This window comes from Erinaceus europaeus, chromosome 6 (genome assembly GCF_950295315.1).
Source record: "Erinaceus europaeus chromosome 6, mEriEur2.1, whole genome shotgun sequence".
Taxonomy (NCBI): domain Eukaryota; kingdom Metazoa; phylum Chordata; class Mammalia; order Eulipotyphla; family Erinaceidae; genus Erinaceus; species Erinaceus europaeus.
This window is the reverse complement of record NC_080167.1, coordinates 44,219,213-44,241,332: the sequence shown is the minus strand read 5'-3', so window position 1 is coordinate 44,241,332 and position 22,120 is coordinate 44,219,213. Positions and strand designations below refer to the sequence as shown.

At 39.2% G+C, this 22,120-nt stretch overlaps 1 protein-coding gene across 18 annotated transcripts in view; it reads right to left on the bottom strand.

The window, feature by feature from the left end:
* The window catches only part of CDC42BPA (CDC42 binding protein kinase alpha), a 244,023-nt gene that overhangs the window by 5,152 nt on the left and 216,751 nt on the right, over positions 1–22,120 (bottom strand). For 9 of the 18 annotated variants that reach the window (XM_060192086.1, XM_060192087.1, XM_060192088.1 and 6 more), the window contains 5 exons: positions 18,198–18,282; positions 15,910–16,033; positions 14,581–14,698; positions 8,716–8,901; positions 5,763–5,880 (listed from right to left, as the gene is read on the bottom strand). In XM_060192086.1, the coding sequence (XP_060048069.1) occupies positions 5,763–5,880; positions 8,716–8,901; positions 14,581–14,698; positions 15,910–16,033; positions 18,198–18,282 (631 nt within the window). Of the gene's footprint in view, positions 1–5,762; positions 5,881–8,715; positions 8,902–10,935; positions 10,975–14,580; positions 14,699–15,909; positions 16,034–18,197; positions 18,283–22,120 lie in introns of all 18 variants that reach the window. The other 9 variants (XM_060192092.1, XM_060192093.1, XM_016193132.2 and 6 more) reach the window with 3 other exon arrangements.

Sequence of the window (22,120 nt, the reverse complement as noted above, 5' to 3'; positions counted from 1 at the left end):
AAAGGGAACATAGTCAAAACATCTCTATGCCCTTAGGTTAAAAAATATATCTGAGCTACAAAAATAAAACGAGCTTTAAAATTACACTTGATTTTGGTCTTAGAGTTGGGGTGGGTAGGAGGAGGACAGGCACTGTTGGGAGGAAGGTAACCCCCCAACCCTGGGCCTGTCACACACAAGCCTCAAAAAGTAACATTTCCTCAATAAGGTGGTCTTTTCTTTTTAAGTTAAAAAATTTTTTTTTGTAATTTATTTTCCTCTTTTGTTGCCCTTGTTGTTTATTGTTGTTATTATTATTGTTGTTGTTACTAATGTCGTTAGATAGGACAGAGAGAAATCGAGAGAGGAGGAGAAGACAGAGAGGGGGAGAGAAAGAAAGAAACCTGCAGACCTGCTTCACCGCCTGTGAAGCGACTCCCCTGCAGGTGGGGATCCGGGGGCTCAAACCAGAATCCTTATGTCGGTCCTGGTGTTTTGTGCGTACCATATGCGCTTAACCCACTGTGCCCGCTTAACCCAACCCCCAATAAGGTGGTTTTAAAACAAAGCTTGGGGACTGCTGGGATTTCTGTTACTATCTATTTAAAGCACTGAGCTCTCCCTACTGTTCCTTAGTTTTGGTTTAAAATGTGTTTTAATCTTGCTGAGCTTTAATATTGGGATTTTTGGTCAAATAGAAGAGGCTCTAGTACAATTATTAAGGATAGTCTTAAACAGTTTAGCAAATCCCAATTTAGTTTTCTCTGCATTAAAATTTCAGTGGAGTGGGGCTGGGTGGTGGCACACATGGTTGAGTGCACATGTTACTGTGTGCAAAGACCTGGGTTCAACTTCCCGGTCTCTACTTGCAGGAGGGAAGCTTCATGAGCAGTGAAGCCTTGCTGCTGGTGTCTTTCTCCCTCTTTCTCCTCCTTTCCTCTTGATTTCTGCCTCTGTCAGATAAATCAGTGGAGTGAGCCCAGAGATAGCTCACCCAGTAAAGCACATACTATATATGGAGTACCAAGATGGAGTTCGAGGCCCCAGCCACGAACAGCAGCACCCAAAGGGAAAGCTTCATGAGAGGTGAGGCAGTGTTGTGGTGTCTCCTCCTCTGACTCTGTGTATCTCTCTCTCTCTCTCTCTCAGTCTTTTACCTTCTGCTAGGAGTGGTGGAGTTATGCAGAGCAAACAGAGCTCCATGAAGAAAGTTAAAAGTTGACCGATTACTCAAAGCTATTCACCTAGTAACCAAGCTAAATACAGAGAAGCCTCACCAAAGAGCAGATGCCTGTCTGGTGAGGACCATGCCGGGGGGGCTCCTGGCCAGCTTCCTCCAGGCTTGTGTCTTTCCAGAGCCCCCTTGCTGCTGGGGCCCACGCCTGTCCTTCCCTAGTGCCGGAACTTGGTTATTGCTGGGTCATCGATACTGATGGAGCACTGACCATCCTCATGTGGAGCTTTGAGAATCTTGGTGCCTGGGCCCTATCCCAGACCAGTCAGAGCAGTTTCTGATTTAACTCTGAGGAGCTCTTCTGATGACTTCAGGCTGCCTCCAGCTGAAAAACACAGTTCTAAAATCCCTCGGTAGAGGCTCTGCTCCTCTGAGGACTCTAGCCCACAGTCCAGCTTCTAGACATGTCATCTAGTAGAGGTATACACATTTCCATTTGTTGGAATGTTTCTGTTTTGTTTTTTTTTTAACTGCAACTCAGGGCACCATGCATGCCTTTATCACCACTGAGCAGCCTCCCTGGTCCAGTTAATTTTACTTTACTTTTTAAGGGAGAGGGAGAGGGTGAGGGAGAAGAAGAAGGAAGACAGAAGAAAGAATGATGGGAGTCGGACTGTAGCGCAGCGGGTTAAGCGCAGGTGACGCAAAGCACAAGGACCGGCATAAGGATCCCGGTTCGAACCCCGGCTCCCCACCTGCAGGGGAGTCGCTTCACAGGCGGTGAAGCAGGTCTGCAGGTGTCTATCTTTCTCTCCCCCTCTCTGTCTTCCCCTCCTCTCTCCATTTCTCTCTGTCCTATCCAACAACGACGACAACAACAATAATAACTACAACAATAAAACAACAAGGGCAACAAAAGGGAATAAATAAATAAAATAAATATTAAAAAAAATTAAAAAAAAAAGAAGAAAGGATGACACAGAAAGTAAGAAGATAGCATCAGATTATTCCACCATCCATAGCACTCCTGTGTAGAGTGTCAGGGCTTGAACCCAGGGCTTCCCACACAGGAGGGCATATGCTCAGCTGGTGAGCTACCTCCCAGTCCACTCTTCACTTTTTTGCTGTGAATCTTCTGTCTCCTTTTTGCCTAACCCAACTGAAGGCATACTTGATTTCTAGTGCAAACTCATTCCTAGATTCTTGCCCAGTTTAACAGAAACAGTAATGTAAATCATTATTTTTAGATTATATCATTCTCAATAAAAAAAATCCTAACTCCAAGAGACTTACTTCTGTTGTCTTGCTTACAAAGTCTGTGGCCTTCCCCTCTTATCCTATGGTTTTGTTAATGTTTTCTTTTTATAAATAAAAAAATAATAATAATAACAAAAAGTCTGTGGCCTCGATCTTATTCCAGCTTTCTGAGGTTCAGTCACCAAAAATAAGTCTGACTTGATGTAGCTTTTTTTAATAAGTAATTAAAAAAATACCTCTATTTATTGGATAGAGACAGTCAGAAATTGAGAGGGAAGGGGGTGATAGAGAGGGAGAGAGACAGAGACACCTGCAGCACTGTTTCACCACTCATGAAGCTTTCCCCCTGCAGGTGGGGACCGGGGGCTCGCACCTGGGTCCTTGTGCACTGTAACATGTGCACTCAACCAGATGCATCACCACCCAGTCCCTGATGCAGCTTTTTGTGGGAACAAATAACAGTCACTCAGTCCATGGAGAGTAGAATGCAGACAGAAGGCCAAGCCTTGGGGCCACACAGTGCACAATATATTCTTTTCTTCTGTCTCCCCATCTCTATTGGTGATCATTTATAGAATATTAAATACAAAACGTTGGGAATTTTCCTTTCAAAGAGAACTTAGACTCAACCACTCCAATCTGAAAAAAATGAAAGTAGCTATGGCCTGTCAGGCAGAACAGTGGCTAGAGCTTTGGACCTAAAAGTATGAGGTCCTGAGACTGATCCCTGGTATTGCCTGTCCCAGAGTGATGCTCTGGTTATCTTCCTCATGTTAAATTTAAAACAAATTTAAATCATATACAGACATACATATTTATATGTCTATATCTCTGTCTATTTCAAGGTGCTTCAGTTTTGTCTGTATGGCAAAAGCAGCTTGGGAACAACCTGAAAACCAATGACCCAGATGACGGAGACCACATACTCAGGAACAGCTTCATCCAAAGGGTCTGAGATAGCGATTCAGTGTGTGTTAAGGGGCTGGGTCTGAAAACTCTGTATGACCCCTTCGAGAGTCTAAGAGGTTCCCCAATGAGCCCCTTTTGCCGACAGGAATGAACTGTACTTCTCTGCTAGACAGGAAGGAGCTCAGGGGAAAGCTGTGCTAATCTGACTTTTATCAAAGAAGCCACCATGAAGGAAGAGCCTGGGCTTCTTGTGCACAGTGGCAACATGCGCCCTAGCTGTTCTTGCCTCTTCAGGATGGCTGTCCTTCTGTAAGCCTTCGACATGAGTGCCATTGTTTTGGGATTCCGCAAGAGGCCCTCTCTAAACAGTAGGCGTTCCTTGGATGGTCTTCCTCTTGCAAAACAGCTTGGACCCAAGAATGAGCAAACCTGACTATCTCATCAAGAGCCTTATCAGGAAGCTGGGGCTCACTCCAGCCTATGGTTTGCATTTTGTCAACAGAGCTGTGGGATTTCTTGTTAGCATTCCTAAGGAGGCAGCCCATGGTCAAGAACAGTCTTCCTCAAACCAGAATCTACAATGATTATTTGATGGTCTTTAACCTTATTGTTTGCAATCCAGGAACTACCAAAGATCTTGGTGATTTTTCCCCCCTATTTTATTTGATAGGACAGAATTTAAGAGGGAAAAGGGAGATGGAGATAAAGACACCTAAAAACCTGCTTCACTTCTTGTGAAGAGTCGCCGCCGCCGCCGCCGCCGCCCCCCCCCGCCCCGCACAGGTGGAGACTGGAGGTTTGAACCTGGGTCCTTGTGCATGGTAATGTGTGCACTTAACTGGGTGTGCCACTGCCCCTCTCACTGCCTTTGATAAAACAAACAAACTTCAACTGTTCTGGGCCAATCTTTTCAGATAAAAAGAGAGGCACAGATGGGAAGAGAGAGGGAAAGATGGAAAGGTATCACAGCACCAATGCTTCCCACCACGTGAGGGGGGTCAGGCTCAAACCTGCGTGCCAACCATAGCAAAGCAGGCAGCCTCCTTGGCCAGCTATCTTGTTAGCCCTCAATTTTAATTTCTTTAATCAAACTGTCTGTACATTTGGTCTCATTTTAAGAGAAGCCACTTTTAGCATTCATGTGTACTTTTAATTCAAGCAAATGGTTGTGTTTGACAAACTATTTCTCTTCTTCTTCCCCATTGAAAAATTGTTCCTGGGTAGCAGCTGGACACATGTCTACTATGGGACACGCTGCTATTCTCTCTATGGTTCCTTAGCTCAGGATTCTATGCAAGTACAGAGGACAGAGGCTGCAGTTCAAGCTAAAACAAACTGGCTGCTAATGATTGTGTGGCATCTAGAAGCAGGGAGCAGGGCAGACATGATGGCAATCCCCGGACGGTAGCAGAGATGTGGCTATTTGAAGAGCTTGCAAAAGTTTACTAGAGAAATGATGAGTGTTATCTTTCATTTGTGACAAAAATTATATATCCTTTTTTTTTAAATGAGAGAAAGAGCACAGCATCTATATTCTCTCATTTGTGGGGTTGGGAACTGAATCCAGGGCCTGACACATGCAGGAATGTGCTCTGCCACTGAGCCACCTCCCTGATGGCTACATTCTTGAATCTAGCTTTGAATTTCTTTCAATTAACCAAACAGACCTTCACAGATGCTAGGGACACTCAAGTCACCCTCACACCTCAGGGAATAATAACTGCTGTCCCCCTGCCACTCAAATGGGAAATGTAGGCCTCACCTGCAACTCTTTTCCCTTCTCACAAGTAACTGATGAAGACTAATTCCTTCTACTGCAAACAGATGTGAAGATTCTCTCACTCTCCCCAGGCTTCTTTCCTCTGCTACCTCCAGGTGCCCAGCAGCCTCCACCTGGTGGTCCTGGCCCTCCCCATGGGCCTCCACTCTTGCCAGCCTCTAGTTCATTCTCCAGAGGGCTCTTTTCAAGCCAGTGTGTTGGGTAAAGGTCACTTCCTACCTAAAACCCTTCACGGGCTTCTTGCTGCCTTTGTAACTAAATAAAACACGTTTTAACTTGGTGTCCAATTCCCTGTGGGATCTGACCCATGACCACTCTTGTGCTCCCTGACCACAGCTATACAGCTGTGCTGGCTGCCTTCTAATTCATCAAACATGGCTTCACCCTGAGGGTAGGTATGAGGTTTTCCTAATTATTCTGAGTATGACCCCACTCCCAACACCTACCCCGTCACTCTCTATTACTGTGCCCTGCTGGCTTCCTGAAGAGCGTTCATTCTCACAGCAGCGCTGTTTCCTCACATTGCTCTACAGGACTGAGGTGCATGGTGCAGCTGGGTGCAAGTGTGAGGGGCAGGGAGGACCATGGTAGCCTTCAGTGCCTGCATGGGGCAGCCTGGGTGCTACACTATGCTACTTCCTGGCGGCAGCTGGGGCCACTTACTTGCTGACAGGCCGCTGCTGGCGCTCATGGAGCGTCCGGGTTCAGGGCGGGATTTGGTGATCGATGGAATACTGACTGAGCCACTGAATACTGCCCGACTCTCCTGAGGCCTGGGGTTCTGAAAAAGAGAGAGAGAGAGAGAGGAAACCTCTTCAGTCCGAGGGAAACTGATTTTTCTGCAGATATGTTTATTTCATACTATTTCAAAGACATAAGTTTCTTATTATGAAGAACAAGAAACAAATTAATCCCTCCTGCCCATAAAATACTGAAGTCCCACTAGAAGTAAACCTCAGTATTAATGCAATACTTAACATTTCAGGTTTTTCTTTGTTGTGCAGTCAGTAAGAGTTAAATGGTTAGAAGTGACAATGAACTATAGAATTACATGGATATTTGCAGATGACTGAAATAAAGCTTTTCCTTATGCAAGAGCTTTGTATTTGCCTAAGATAACGTACTAACCAAACTATGTTTTTTGGGGTTTTTTTGGGGGGAGGTCAAGTAAAAGTAAGTTCTTCTCAAGTCAACGGTTTTACTAGAATGACTGGGAATGTGTCAGACACCTTTACTGCCTCAGACAGAGTAGCCAGAAATATGGTGCCTACTACAACATTCACAGTGACTTAGCTTGGCAGTGATCATTTGAGAAACTCTCCACCTGATTACTGAGAGATTGTGGCTTCCATACGGGCCACTGAGTGTTCTGAGAGTCAGAAATAACTGGAAAGGTAGAAGGCAGACAAGGTGCCTGCACATGAAGAGCAGACAGCACTTGGTGGCCCCAACCTTTTCAAACCAGAAGGACTGTCAGTGTTAACAATGGTGAGAAATCATGGTAAGGCAACGAATGCTGGGCAAAAGCATCAGGAAAACATGTACTACTGCCACTTGGAAAACTCCAAACCACACATTGTGAAGAGTCACATGTACTGAAAGTCGGCTGGTCTCAGATTCAGCCACAGCCATTTTGTTTCATTTGTCAAATTTGCAAAGTCCATGTAATTCAATGAGTTATCTGTTTAAAGCAATTTTTTTTCTTACCTTTTTATCTCTAAGAAAACAAGAAATTTAAAACAGAGTCAGCCAGTGGTAGTTATTTCCACACTCACACATACAAGAGCATCCCTGAAGGGACCTCAGTGACATGCAAAAAACGCAGCAAAGGAAAGCGCAAAAGAGAGGGGGAGGGGGTATCAGTTTTAAACTTGAACCTCTTAGTGCTTCTCATATAAACCTATCTTGGAGGTGCCCTTTGCTAAAAAATCTACTCTAGAAAAAGTAAGCCAATAAAACGATAAACCGCCTGTTTAGTAAGTACTACTGAGGAGTAATACACAGGTACTTTTTAACTTTTTAAAGTTTATCATTCATTCAGCTGAAGTTTAACTTTACTATAAAATCCTATGAAACCTATGTCTCTGGGGCTGTGCATACACGAAATAGGCTTCTGAGGCCTCTCCTGATGGAAGTGTGCCTCCTTCTAGACAGTTAACATCTAGAAGCAACATTTCCACTCCCTTTTCCATGAAACATACTGACTCATTAATTCATATATAACATTACTGTGGAACCTACTTCTTGCAATCTGTTACTCTAAGCAAACTCGGATTTATTTTATCAGTTAATCTTACTTTGTCATGAAAGACATTTAAATGACTTTATAGCTTGCGAACAGCACTGAACAGTTGGAGCTTAGACTCATTATAGTACATACAACACACTGCTCACCCTACAGTTTTCTTATTGGAAAATTGCTTTTTATGTGAGTCAAAAGCTGCTGCTGATGTTTTTCTAAGTCAGAGAGCACTATGTTAACTGGATCTGCAATGATACAATCCAAATATTTTATTATTTGAGAAACTAAGTCTGGTGTTCCAATGTTGTTAGCCTTGGCTTATATTTCTTTACGGGAATATAGACAAGGGGGGGGGGTCAATGCTACCAGTTTTCCAGCCACTACAAAGCCACTGGTAACAGAAATGTGGTAAGGCTGAATAAGTAAAGGGCCTGCAGCAGATGCCATGGTGGTGTTTTTGCTTTCCTTCTCTTTGACTTTTTTTCTCATTCTGATTGGAATTAAAAGTATATCAACACGATAGAATTAATAAGATTGCCTTGTTGTGACTTTTCTTGTCATTTGTTATTAGTACTATACTTTCTGCTTTGAAGATTCTGAAGCATTTTAAGAAGGGATTAATTATAGGTAGAAGGTCTATGTATAAGCCTAGTACAAATTTTAATTTAACTACATATAAAAAATTCTCTGGGGAGTCAGGCGGTTGCACAGCGGGTTAAGTACAAGTGGCGCAAAGTGCAACTACTGGTGCAAGGATCCCCCAGCCAGCCCCCGGCTCCCCACCTGCAGGGGAATCGCTTCACAGGTGGAAGCAGGTCTGCAGCTCTCTATCTCCCCCTCTCTGTCTTTCCCTCCTCTCTCCATATCTCTCTGTCCTATCCAACAACAACGACATCAATAAAAACAATAAAAAATAAGTTAAAAAATTCTCTGAAGTGAACTAGTTCTAGGATAGTGAGCTAATTAAAAAAAAAATCAAGAAATTTTGGGATTTCTTTTATGTTTTAATTGAATAAAGACCCACTCAGCACCAATTTCTTATGATATCTGTAACAGAAAATATAAAAACGAGAAATCTATCTCATTATATAGAAAAATGCAAATACTATTTCAAAAACAAAATAGAAATTCTCCTCAGTACTAATATTTTTCTTTAAAAGAAGGAATAAAGCAGAACTTTAAAAAAGGGGAGGAAGCAGCAGAAGAGTAGAAGTTTGGCAAAAAAAAAAAAAGAAAAGAAAAGAAAAGAAAAAGAACTTGGCCAAAGGAAAATGCTTACAAAATGTACCACATTAGAGATATTATTTATGAAGCGAGGGAGAGGAGATTTGCAGATGGTTAGTAAAAATTAACACCTGACTCATCTGTTCATACCCTCAGAGTCATAAAGCTTGGTGTACCGGGGACAGAGCGTAGAGACGGGGAATAATCAGGGTTTATGGAATCAGGAGAAAGAAATTTTTCAGCAGAATTAACAGTCATGTGATAGATGTGCTCAAAGTTGATCGGAGAGGAGATCAGACCGGAGTGAAGATGAGGGGATGGATAAGGGAAACCTGGCTATCAAAAACAACAGAAAGAAGAAAAAAGGTGATAAGGTAATGGAAATGGTTCACCAGTTATATGTGACATTTCAGACAACATGCAAGTGGAAAGAATGGCAGCATCTCACACAACAGAACTGAACCCTTCATGAAATACTTTTTAATCTTAGAAAGTTAAATTCTGTGATCCTCCTGTCAAGTTACTTAACTGATTGGAAAAGAAAAAACTCTCTTTTATGACTATCATCAAGTAAGTAGAAACTGGACTTTTATACCTGACTTCAGTATTTTCTTAATTGACCTATCTTGGTGGTGCCAAAAACTATGAAAAACATTAAGCACAAATAATGTAAAAAAAAGTTACAAAAGAAAGGGAATAAGTGAACTCATCACTAATCACTCCCCAGAAGTACTATGATAAAGTTTCTTAAGAAAGCAAACTCCATTTCTGGTAATTAAACATCTGTGATAGGTATTTGCTTTTACTGACCTTGTTTTGCACATCAAAAATAGAGTTACTGTGCAGTTTACCTTTATGCTTAAACCAAGCTTAGACCCCAAAAGGTAAGGTGCTCAAAAGAACATGTTTGTAATTAATAATAAGAAAAAAAAAAACTTTCCTCCAATGTTAAGGTATATTAAAAAAGAGAAATAATATAATCCTAAAGATAAATAAAAATAGCTTGTAAAGTAGTCAAGACTCCAGTTTTTCAGGAAAAATAATGAGCACTTTCAGTTTCAAGTGCCTTAAGAACAACTTCATTTCCAGAAAATATCCTAAAACCCCTTCATTACAGGTAGAAGTCAAATGACTTGTCAGAGAATGCTGACAGACTTGTTTTCATGAAATGAGATGAGCTGGCTTTGCTAAAAATGATCTGGTAAATTGTGTCAGCTTATAAGAAAGTCTCCTATAAAAGCTATTGTTTTAAACATAGGCATTTAACATAGGTGTTTAAAACAATAAACATGTGAGATGTGAGTGAAATCAACACTTTTAAAGTTATTTCCAAAAACAGGAGAAGAGAAAAAACTATTGGTATAAATATAATTTTGATTTTAAGAAGCAAAATTACTTCTTAAGGCTCTAAGAGGTAACTGAGCTAGGAAATTGATCTTTGTTAATGAGAGGTCAGAAGAAATGTGGTAAAAATAAATCTTTTGGGAGTGATATATTGCATTCAATCTTCCATTTACTATCCTATGCACATAGGAAAAAAAGGTAAGAACATAAATGATTCAAGAAAATTAAAACAGTATGCTTCTCTAGGTATACATGCCATTTTAAAGGAAATGCTTCTGTTCTCTTCGCTTACTAAGGCAAACAAGGAAGGTTCACATCTGATTCAGGCAAGAAAAGAAAAATGGGTCCCCTGCCTTTATAATCTCTTCCACATTCATAACAATCCTATGTCAGTATCATTTTGGTATAAAGGAAAACAGAATTCAGCTTCTAAATATATTCAATAAACTCTTTAAGTTTATAATCTAAGTATTCCACCTGAAAGCAAATTTATTTGAATAAAGCACAAAAGTGTATAGGGTACATGCTCTTTGCACAGATAACAACACACCAGTTTTAAATATGGAAGCTCTTATATATGTTAGTGTCAGATAAATTTTAATTCTTAATTTTTGGAAACATAAAATTTTATGTCAACAGAAAGAACAAATTAAATCTGAAACTATATTGATATCTGAAGCTTTCAAATAAATATACAGCTATACACATAGGTACAAGCATGCATATGACTTTTTTTTTAGACAAGCATATATATCATTGTGCTGTTTACCACCGTCTAGCCTAAGACAAACATGTTTCTGGGCAGGTGTATCAGGAAATAATTTCCAAAGTGATTAAATGAAAGTCTATGGAAAGTCCCAATTTATATGTCCTTTCTAAGTACACTAAAGAAAGTCAGGTGAAAATAAGATAAACTAATGAAGAACAGGAATTCAGAGACATAAAAGCTCTTGGTGGAACACTACCTGGATAAATAATGTTTAAAAAACTGATCAACCTCTTCTAGAAATACATAAAAGGGCTTACATGCAAGTGATGAAAAGGAACATGAGAAATTGGGTTGCACTGTCAAAAAAAGTCACTTATGTTAATGACAAAAGGAACAGTATAAAGTCATGGGTCAACAGAATTACTGACAATAAATACAAGACTCCAGTCAATATTTATACCCCTTCCCCATATTTGGGAGCTACTCTCTTCCCTGATCCAGTCTTCTAGCTCTTTTTCCAGCCATGACATCATCTCCCCAGATAATAATTTTGGTCCACCTGCATATCAGAGGTCAGGCTCAGGAAAAAACCAGTATAGTCATGGGTCCTTTGGAATATGACTAAAACAGGCCTACTGGCTATCTTCAAAACGGAGACCCCCAAATCTTCATCTGCACTATCCCAGCCTTTAAAGGTTCATGATTGGTCAACAATTTGTTCTGCTTTATATCTTAACTCTTTTTTCAACCACCAGGTTCCAGATGCTACCATGATGCCAACCAGACCTCCCTGGGCAGACGACCCCACCAATATGTCCTGGAGCCCTGCTTCCTCAGAGCCCTGCTAGCCCACTAGGGAAAGAGAGAGACAGGCTGGGAGTATGGATCGACCTGCCAATGCCCATGTTCAGCGGGGAAGCAATTACAGAAGCCAGACCTTCCACGTTCTGCACCCCATAATGATCCTGGGTCGATACTCCCAAAGGGATAAAGAATAGGAAAGCTATCAGGGGAGGGGATGGGATACAGAGTTCTGGTGGTGGGAATTGTGTGGAGTTGTACCCCTCTTATCCTGTGTAGGTGTTTTTTGTAGGTGTTTCCTTTTTATAAATAAAAATTAAAAAAAAAAAGCTGGGAAGCAACTTGTATGTTCAACAGTGGGATATTAGCTAAATAAACTGAAGTGCATTCACACAGTGAAAAAAAAAAAGGAGCCAAGAGACTAAGGAGAAGTAGTCAGCACATAAGGCCGTGTGTCATGAAGTCATATTGGGCGTGGATGGACAACAGGAATCTTCAAGAGATGCTACCTGAACTTGTTATGAATAAAAAAAAAATAGGAATTTCTTTTACTTTGAGAGGTGGGAAGATTAGGGCAAAAAAGTAGAATAAACAGGAATGCTTTGCTGTAAAAGTTCTCAGGAGGGGGCCAGGTGGTGGCACACGTGGTTGAGCGTACATGTCACAATGTACAAGGACCCAGGTTTGAGTCCCTGGTCCCCAACTGCCAGGGAAAAGCTTCACAAGTGGTGAAGCAGGGCTGCAGGTGTCTCTCTGTCTCTCTTCCTCTCTATCACCCCTCCCCCTCAATTTCTGGCTGTCTCTATCCAATAAATAAATAAAGATAAAAAATTAAAAGTTCTCAGGATATCTGAATTCTGACATTTTACTTTAGCGTGCTTATTTAGGATGTACAAAGTCTTACTGTGTATGAAGGCCTGAAAGAACTCTGGAACATCAGTAAATTGACTTTTTACCTAATGGTAGAATAAAATAGGCAGGAAACACTTTACTAAGTCCTGCAATTTCCTTTTAAGGAAGATACTGTAACATGGGGAGTAATCTAGAATTTACAGAAACATTTTCTTTTTTTGCTTCCAGGGTTATTGCTGGGGCTCAGTGCCTACACAACAAATCCACTGCACCTGGTGGTCATTTTTTTTTTCTTTTTCTTTTTTTTAAGTAGATAGGACAGAGAGAACTGAGAGGGGGAGGAAGACAGAGTTGGGGAGAGAAAGACAGACACCTGCAGACCTGCTTCACTGCTTGTGAAGCGACTCTTCTGCAGGGTGGGTGCCAGGGAGCTTGAAGTGGGATCCTTGCAAGGATCCTTGCGCTTTGTACTTAACCCAATGTACCACCGCCTGAACCCTGAAACATTTTTCTATTATTTCTTATGATGTTGTTGGAATATAACAGGTTAAAACTATATTCACTTTATTGTGTACCAAATGATACCAAAGTGAAAGAAAACTTAATTTTAGAAGGACAATACTTGTAAAAACCTAATTAAACTACTGAAATAAAGTGGTATATGTGTATTTTTGAAATTTGTATTTCTCTATCCCTCTATAATGCTATATAAAATGTATTAGGTGTTTAAAATACTGAATAAATTAAAAAATATCATTAAAAACAGTATATGAGTTGAATTATCAAATGAGTTATAAATAACTTAACATTTCAACTTTATATTTTTGTGTTATAAATCTTTTTAAACTATATTTTTATTAGTGATTTACAAGATTATAAGATAGTAGGGGTGTAATTTTTTTTTTTTTTTTTTTGCCTCCAAGGTTATTTATTGCTGGGGCTCAGTGCACTACAAATCCACCTCTCCTGGAGGTTATTTTTTCCCTTTTGTTGCTTATTGCTATTATTGTCGTTGTTGGATAGGACAGAGAGAAATGGAGAGAGGAGGGGAAGGCAAAAAGGGGAGAGAAAGATAGACACCTGTAGACCTGCTTCATAGAGTATGAAGCACACCCCTGTAGGTGAGGAGCTGGGGGCTTAAACCAGGATCCTTACACCAGTCTTTGCACTGTGTGCCCAGTCCCCAGGGGTATAATTCTAAACCATTCCCACCACCAAAGTTCTGTGCCTTCATCCCATTCAACGGTAGTCCTCCCAAGGTCATAGATATAGGTTGAATATATGAATATATATATATATATATATATATATATATATATATATTTCCTTTTCAAGTTCATGTTCAACTATGTATTATAATTAAAAATTCTTTTTTTAATTTATTTTTTATTTAAGAAAGGAAAAATTAACAAAACCACAAGGTAGGAGGGGTACAACTCAACACAATTCCCACCACCCAATCTCCATATCCCATCCCCTCCCCTGATAGCTTTCCCATTCTCTATCCCTCTGGGAGCATGGACCCAGGGTCGTTGTGGGTTGCAGAAGGTGGAAGGTCTGTGCTCCTTCTAGTGTAACTTCTATAAGAAAAATGACAGAGGCTCTGCTCTGTGTATTATTTCCTTTGAGAATAATGGAAACCTAGACCAAGGACTACAAGCAACTGCTCAGAAGTGGGATAGTTTGTTGAGTACTATCATAATTAAACTGAAGCCTGAATAATTAGTATCCTTAATCTTGATCTCACAGATACAAGAATCCAGTCTTCATGCTATCATGGAACAGTAGTCTTCTTATGCTATACTTTTTAATGTAAGAATTTCCAGGTAACATGTTACCTGGAAACAGACTTAATTCACAGTAAGTGATCACTCATGAACAAGCCAGTGGGGTTCTCTGAGTTGTGAGAAGTCACATGTGTGTAACTTGTTGCTCAGACTTAGTTATGTTAGTGACCTGGTAAGAAAATTCTGAATTGTGTTATAGATCCTCTCCAAATCTGAGAGTTTATTCCACCAAAAGCAAATTGGGTTGTGAGAGAAGTTTATAGGGTATGAAGTTTTAAAAGAATCTGGTAAGCTAGTTTTTGATAAATGCCTAATTTTTTGTTTTTCATCAAGTATAACATCATTCATCTTATATACATCATGATATAATAAAAAGGACATCTTATGACATCTGTTCTATTAAGTTTAGACATGTATTTGAGCACATAATCTACATATACATACATATATGTTCTCCCCTGACCCCACTTCCATTTACACTGAACACCATTCACATTTACATCCCTCTCACTTCTCTCTTACCATGGGCAGGTCTTTTAGGATCTGGATTCCATCTCCTGGACCCATGTGTGCTATGTGGTTAAAATTAGTTGGGTTAGAAATTAACTTATTTCTCATTTCTGGATCTCGTAGCATCTCTCTGTAAAAATAAAATAGTTGTTAAGTTTTTTTTCCCCTTGTAATCAATCTAGAAAGCTTTAGAAAAAAAATAAGATTTTTTTTCATAAAATAAAAACTATGTCCTTATGTTATGCAGAATAGAATTAAGGCAGCAGAATACTCTTTAATTAGAAATTTCAAGTGAACCAACCCTATAATTTTTGGTGGGAAATAAGGACAGGGTTCCTTTAGAATTTAGCAACCAAAGAAATTCCATTTATTTTACAGGTAATTAAGGTAATGATGTGTGTTTTTAAAAAAATAACTGATAGTATTTTAGAAGTACTTTTTTATTTTTTAATTATCTTTATTTATTAGATAAAGATAGCCAGAAATCAAGAGGGAAGGGGGAAACAGAGAAAGGAGTGAGACATACAGACACTTGCAGTATTGCTTCACCACTTATAAAGCTTTCTCCCTGCAGGTAAGAATGGTGGGCTCGAACCTGAGTCCTTACTCACTGTAACATGTGCACTTAAGCACCCGGCCCAGAGAAGTGTTTCTGTTTGTGACTAGAAATACTACATGCTTACATATGTTTGCTCATAAAAAGAATAGCTAGAGTTCTTAAATATATACAGGTTTACTACATGGATGGATAAATTACACATCATAGAAAGATATTTTAAAATTTTAACTTCCATATACATAGAAAAATGAATGAAAATACGGTAATTTAATAAGTGTATACTTACAAGCTGGAAAGTAATTATTAAAATTATACTGAGAAGTCTATTAATTCTTCCAGTTTTTAATTGATAAACAAGAAATTTCCAGAGACCAAATTATCTTTTAAAAATTTTTATAGCATTTATATTTATTTATCTCCAGGGTTATTATTGGGGCTTGGTGCCTGCACTATGAATCCACTGCTTCTGGTGGCCATTTTCCCCCATTTTATTGGATGAGACAGAGAGAAATTGAGAGAGGAGGGGAAGATAGAGAGGGAAAGAGAAAGATAAACACCTGCAGACCAGCTTCACCGCTTGGGAAGTGACACCTTCTCGACAAGTGGGGAGCCGGGCGCTTGAATAGGGATCCTTGAGCTTTGTACAATGTGCACTTAACCCAGTGTTCCACTGCCCACACCCACCCCAAATTATCTTTATGAATCAAATATAGCACTTCCACCAAATAGTTCTTCCAAATACTACAGCAAGTACAGGTGATAAACATGAATTAAATACCTACCTCCTCTGTTGCATCCTTTCTTCTTCTGGGACTCTGAAGGAATATCGTCGCTTGTTATTAATATTCCTAACCATTTGTTTCCGGCTGTTATCTGATGTCTCAGGAACTACCAGTTCATCCCCTTCTGTTAAAAAAAAAAAAAAAAAGACCAATGATCTTATTTAAAATGTTTTTTATTAATCTCCAAGACAGTACAGTCATTCATCAATTATATAGGCGTAGACATTTCTTTCCAGCTCCCACTGGCATCTTGTACCTGTATGATTCCACTGCTCTGAGTAGACTACTTTCTTTTTTGTAAGATAGCAGGTGAGAGGCAGTGAGGGAGCTAGATAAAGAAGTAGAGACACCATAAAACTGCTCCACCACTCATGATGCTTCCCCTGTACAGATGCTCCCATTTTTGTTGTCAGGTGTTCAAACTTGGGTCCTTGTGCAGGGTACAGTGTTTGCTCTACCAGCTGACCTATTCCTGGCATCTGAAATTCTTATTTCTAAGAGTTGTGTGCTGACAAAAGCCAGCATTTGGAAGCAATCTAAATGTTCAACAACAAAGTAATTGTGGAATATATATTCAATGGAGGACTACTTGGCAATTAAAAAAAATGAGACTGTATTATTTGGGACAATGCTGAGTGAAGTATATGAAGAGGCAAAAGATATGTGGAATATAGATGACTAAAATAAACAAACTCATAAAAAGAACTGGCAGCTAAATTGTCTCAGACTCTGAGAAATACAGTGGCTGTGGGGGGTAGAGTGGGGATGGGAGCACAGAATTTTGGTGAAGGTGTACATACACAGCATATAAGGTAAAACTCCATGCTTCTGAAATTTCAATTTTGTAAACCACTGTTAAATCACCAGTGAGAAAATTCAGAAGTGTATTGATAATCATAGCAATGGTTTTCAAGAGCACATGTGCAACATATACATACTAAAATTAAGCATAGTACACAAAATTTATTTCTACTTTGATGTCACATCAAATTATCAAAACATAATGGTAACCTACTTAAAAGTTTTTAATTTTTTTAAATTATCTTTATTTATTGGATAGAGACAGCCAGAAATCGAGAAGGAAGGGGGAGATAGAGAGGGAGAGAGAGACACCTGCAGCCCTGCTTCACCACTCATGATGCTTTTCCCCTGTAGGTGAGGACCGGGGGCTCAAGCCTGGGTCCTCGTGCACTGTAACATGCGCACTCAACCAGGTGCACCACCACTGGGCCCCCAACCTACTTCAATTTTAATTCCTAGAAGTTAATAGCAATGTCAGTCTGGGGCTCCCAATCCATGCTGGGATATGACCATATTTGTAAAAACATAACATACAAAATGTAATTCATATTTAATGATGGATGTCATTGTTCAAACAAGAGAAAGAAGGAGAAAAATTCAGGTTTTTTTTTTTTGAAGATTTTATTACCCCAAAAAGCTCAAGTGAGAAAATGGAGATGGAAAGAACTCAAGAAGGGGGCCAGGTGGTTAAGCACATATTGCAGTGCACAAGGACCCAATTTCAAGCCCTTGGTCCTCACCTGAAAGGAGATAGCTTCACAAGTGGTGAGGCATGGCTATAGGTATCCTTCTATTTCTTTGTCTCTCTAGCTCCCCTCTCTTCTCTATACAATAAATAAGTAAGTATGTAAAAAAGCAATATTCTCCTTATAACTAAATGAAGTAGCTTAAATGGACTGCTTTGCTAACAGAAGATATTAAAAGGAAATAATTTTTCAGGTAGACGTGAGTATGAAACATCGTTTTGGAGTTTGATAATTGTGAAAGTCAAGGTCTTGATGAGTTGTGGCAATGTTACATTCTGAATAGCCAGAGGATACAAGAAGACTTTGAACTTCTGAGAGATGAAGGGGAAAGCAAGACAGAAAAAAAAAAAAGTAAGGATTTCTATAGAAGTAGGATTTCCTTCCCTTTTGAAAGACAACAGCAACTATACTGAAATTTTGTCAGATATCACTTCTTGAAGTTCCAATTGTACTCTTAGCCTTGAGGAGAAAGATGAAAGCATATGAAAAGACAGGTTGGAATAGTCATTTTTTCCCCTCTTGCAGGTGAAGATTAGGAATACATCTGTGTGGGTCTACACAGCATGATTTTTAAAATATGGTCATTCATTTTAATAAATTGAGAGAATATGGCTAAAAACACAAACTTTGGAGTAAGATATACATGGGTTTACATATGGTCTCTGTCACTTCTCATTTTCAGGTGGTCAGCCTGGAGGGGGTATTTTCATTGAAGTATCCTATAAATGTTTATTTTCTTACCTGCCATCTTATTCTTGAAATATATTAATCTAATTGTCTCCAACCCTAAGAGATTTAATGATCCGTCACTATTTAATGGTCGAACCTAAAATAATAAAAATATTATTATTTAAAAATTAATATTTCCACAAAACCTTCAAAAATTAAATCATAAAGCATCTACCCTCTTTATAATAAACAGTCTATTAAGATCTTTCATGTATGCTTCCTCTTTACTGGGTAGCTTTCACAGGGAATCAACAAAATCAACATTAGTTTTTTACTGGAAAAGTATAACTGTAATTTGAACAAAGTTCCTATGATTTTAGAAGGACTATTCTGTGCAAAAACCTAGAAAAACATGTTAACCTTACACAAAAAGATGTTTGCTAAACAGCAAGTGTACATACTGTGGCCTATCCACCTATAGAATACTTTATTTTAGAGTCAAGCAGTAAACTAAGTGCTACACTAAGTGCACTGATGATTTTAGAGACATTAAATGCTTTTTAGTCACCAAGTTGCAGACACTACCATGATGACAACCCAACTTCCCTTGGCAGATGACCTCACCAATTTGTCCTGGAACCCTACCTCCCCAGAGCCCTACCCTATTAGGGAAAGACAGAAACAGGCTGGGACCTCTCCAGGGCCCTGTCCCACCAGGAAAAGAGATACTGGCTGGAGGTATGGATCGACCATCAACGCCTATGTCCAGTGGAGAAGCAATTACAGAAGCCAGACCTCCCACTTCCTGCACTCCCAAAAGATCTTTGGTTCATACTCCCAGAGGGATAAAGAATAGGGAACCTTCCAATGGAGGGGATGGGACGTGAAATTGTGGTGGTGGGAATTGTGTGAAATTGTACCCCTCTTATCCCAAAATATTGTCGGTCATTATTAAATCACTAATAAAATAAATTAGAAAAAAAGAAAAAAATTCAAACATTTACTCATTTGAAATCTTAAGTGCTTATATTGAAGGAATTGTTTTAACAATTCTTTTAGAATTGTTTTTAGAATTCTAGTACTCATTGTGGCCACATGTCCCAAGTCCCCAAAGAATGTTACATTACTCTTCTCTTTTAGAATACTTCTTTTTTGGGGGCCAGGTGGTGGCACACCAGGTTAAGTGCACACATTACAGTGCTTATGGACCCAGGTTCAAGCCCCTGGTCCCCACCTGCAGGGGGAAAACTTCACAAGTGGTGAAGTAGGACTGCAAGTGTCTCTGCCTTCTTACCTCTCTATCACCCCTTCCCTTTTCAATTTCTGTCTCTCTATCCAATAATAAATAAATAAAAATATTTAAATACATTAAAAGGAAAAAGAAAAAACATATAGGTTGTCAACACCCATGTCCAGTGGAGAAGCAATTATAGAAGCCAGACCTCCCACCTTCTGCACCCCTTAAAGAACTTTGGTCCAGACTCCCAGAGGGATAAAGAACAGGGAAGCTTCCAATGGAGAGGATGGGATACGGAACTCTGGTGATGGGACTGTATGGAATTGTACCCCTCTTATTTCACAATCTAGTAGATCATTATTAAATCAGTAATAATAAAAAGCAACATTAAGTGCATGAAGAATGCAAGGTGGGAAATGACATATAATATCCATTTTATAATATCAGATATAAGAAAAACAAAACAATATATGTTTGGGAATGTTTAACTCCACAAAAACTTCTCTGTTGTTTGAGGAAATCCAGGGAATGATAACCACCACCTTCAAAATGGTGACTTTTCTCTGGGGATGAGGCAGGTATATGGAGTAAGGGAAAAATACAGAGACAGATTCAGTGATATTGCTGATTCTCTGACTTTTAAATGAGGAGATGGGTTCACAAGTAATTATTTTGTTATTATGCTTCATACATAATATCTGGTCTTTCAGATACTTTGCAAAATTTGTATGATAAAGATGAAACAGAAACTCAGTTGTAACCGGTACAAATATACAAACTAGAGGATAATGTTTAAGTTGATTTATAGAATGCAATAGTATTTACATGAGCTTTACTTCACAGCAGTTGTAGTTTAAAACTGGGACAGATTTTGAATGATGATCTTAGGTATTTTCTTCTAACTGTTCCTGTAAACTCTGCACTCCCAACTGCTGATATATATATATATATATATATATATATATATATATATATATATATATATATGCTACGTAAGCTATATGGAATCTCTATGAACATTATTCTTCACTTTTGCAAAATGGTCACTGGACACTTGCACAAATTCTGCTTTGTAATAGTTTTTTGCGGGGACATATGAAGCATACTTTTTAAGCATATGATGTTAAATACAACTTTAGTTGCAGGTTTAATCAATCTTCTAGTCAGTGAAATCTCTCCTTGCAGGATTAAAAATCGTATACCATTATGTGAAGAACTGTAATAATTAAGAATAATAATATAGTCCCTTAAAGTAAAGGTATGCTGACATTTCAGGTTGTAGGATATATTCCCTCCTCTTTTTTTTTTTTTTAAGAGACAGAGAAAGGAGCGATACATTACTACAGCAAAGCGCTATTTTTATTAGTGATTTTCATCACTAATTTTTGCTGGTAGGGCTTCAGTAAGGTTTTATGCCAGTGCAACTACACTCCTGGGGACTCTCTTTTCTCTCTTTAAAATTTTCTTTCCAGACAGAAGGTGAGAGATAGGGAAAGAGAGACAGAGAGGAGAGATACCACTGCACTACTACACCACTCATGCAGTTTCCTGAGTAGGTGCTCCTGTATGGTGTCTGGGAGCTCAAACGTGAGTCCTCATGCATGGTACAGTGTGCACTGTGCTGGGTGAATACTGGTACTGTAGGATATAATCTGTATGTACTGGTACTGTAGGATATAATCTGGTCGTTTAATATAATAGTAATAGTGAAACTAAAGGCAATAAAAAACAGTTAAGGTGTTACGAGTTACTCCTAAAACTTAGTCTGATTGAAAAAAAAAATTTTTATTGCCACCAGGAATATTGCTAAAACTGGTGCCTATATGATGAATCCACCTCTCCTGAGGGCCATTTCTTTCTTTCTTTTTTGATAGACACCTGCAGCATTGTTTCACTGTGTGTGAAACTTCCTTCTTGCAGGTAGAGACCAGGAGCTTGATGCTGAGTCCTTGCACATAGGATTGAAAAAACAAAACAAAAAAAAAGCTGAAGTACCATCGCATCATAATGTGTAAATTTTAGGTGTACAATACCTATACATAGTTACTACTTCATCATGATCATCACCATAAGCCTACTAGCTTACAACCATGAGATCACTCAGTGGGCAAAGTGCATGAGGTCCTGGGCTTTATCCTCCCCACTTCAGGACAGCATCATGGCCAGCACCAAGGGAACTCCATGGATGATGATGGAATGGTGCTTTGCTGTCTCTCACTCTTTCTCTCCTTCCTTTCTCTCCTTATCTCTCATTCCTTCCCTACCTCCCTCAAAAATGTAGAATAAAAATTGAGGCAAGGAGGGGATTTCATGTAACTATATGTACATAACTTGTATGCATGAAGCCCCAGGCTCATTTCTGAGCACTGTTAACAACTCAGAATGGGCCAAAACCATAAGCAGGAGGCTTGGTCAATTCAGGCTATTTACTGGCTTTGCAAAGGGGGCCTGGTGTTCAGGATTCATAGCACAAGTGGGTCTGACAGAAGCAAAAGTGGTGGGAATTTTAAGTGGTGGGCCAGAATAGTCAAGGGCACAGGAATGCACAAGTGGAGGCCCAGTCACAAAGGAGGGCGGTTCCCCCAAACCCTTTCATTCCCATCTGCTGGTTTTCCCATTTCAGTACCAGGTTAAAAATAATTACCTACCATCTTGATTTGAATTCTAATATAAGCCAAATCTCAGACTTCTAATTACATGTACTAGGTAACAACAAATTAATTGAAAAAAAAACACTATTAAATAGTCTTATTAGCCT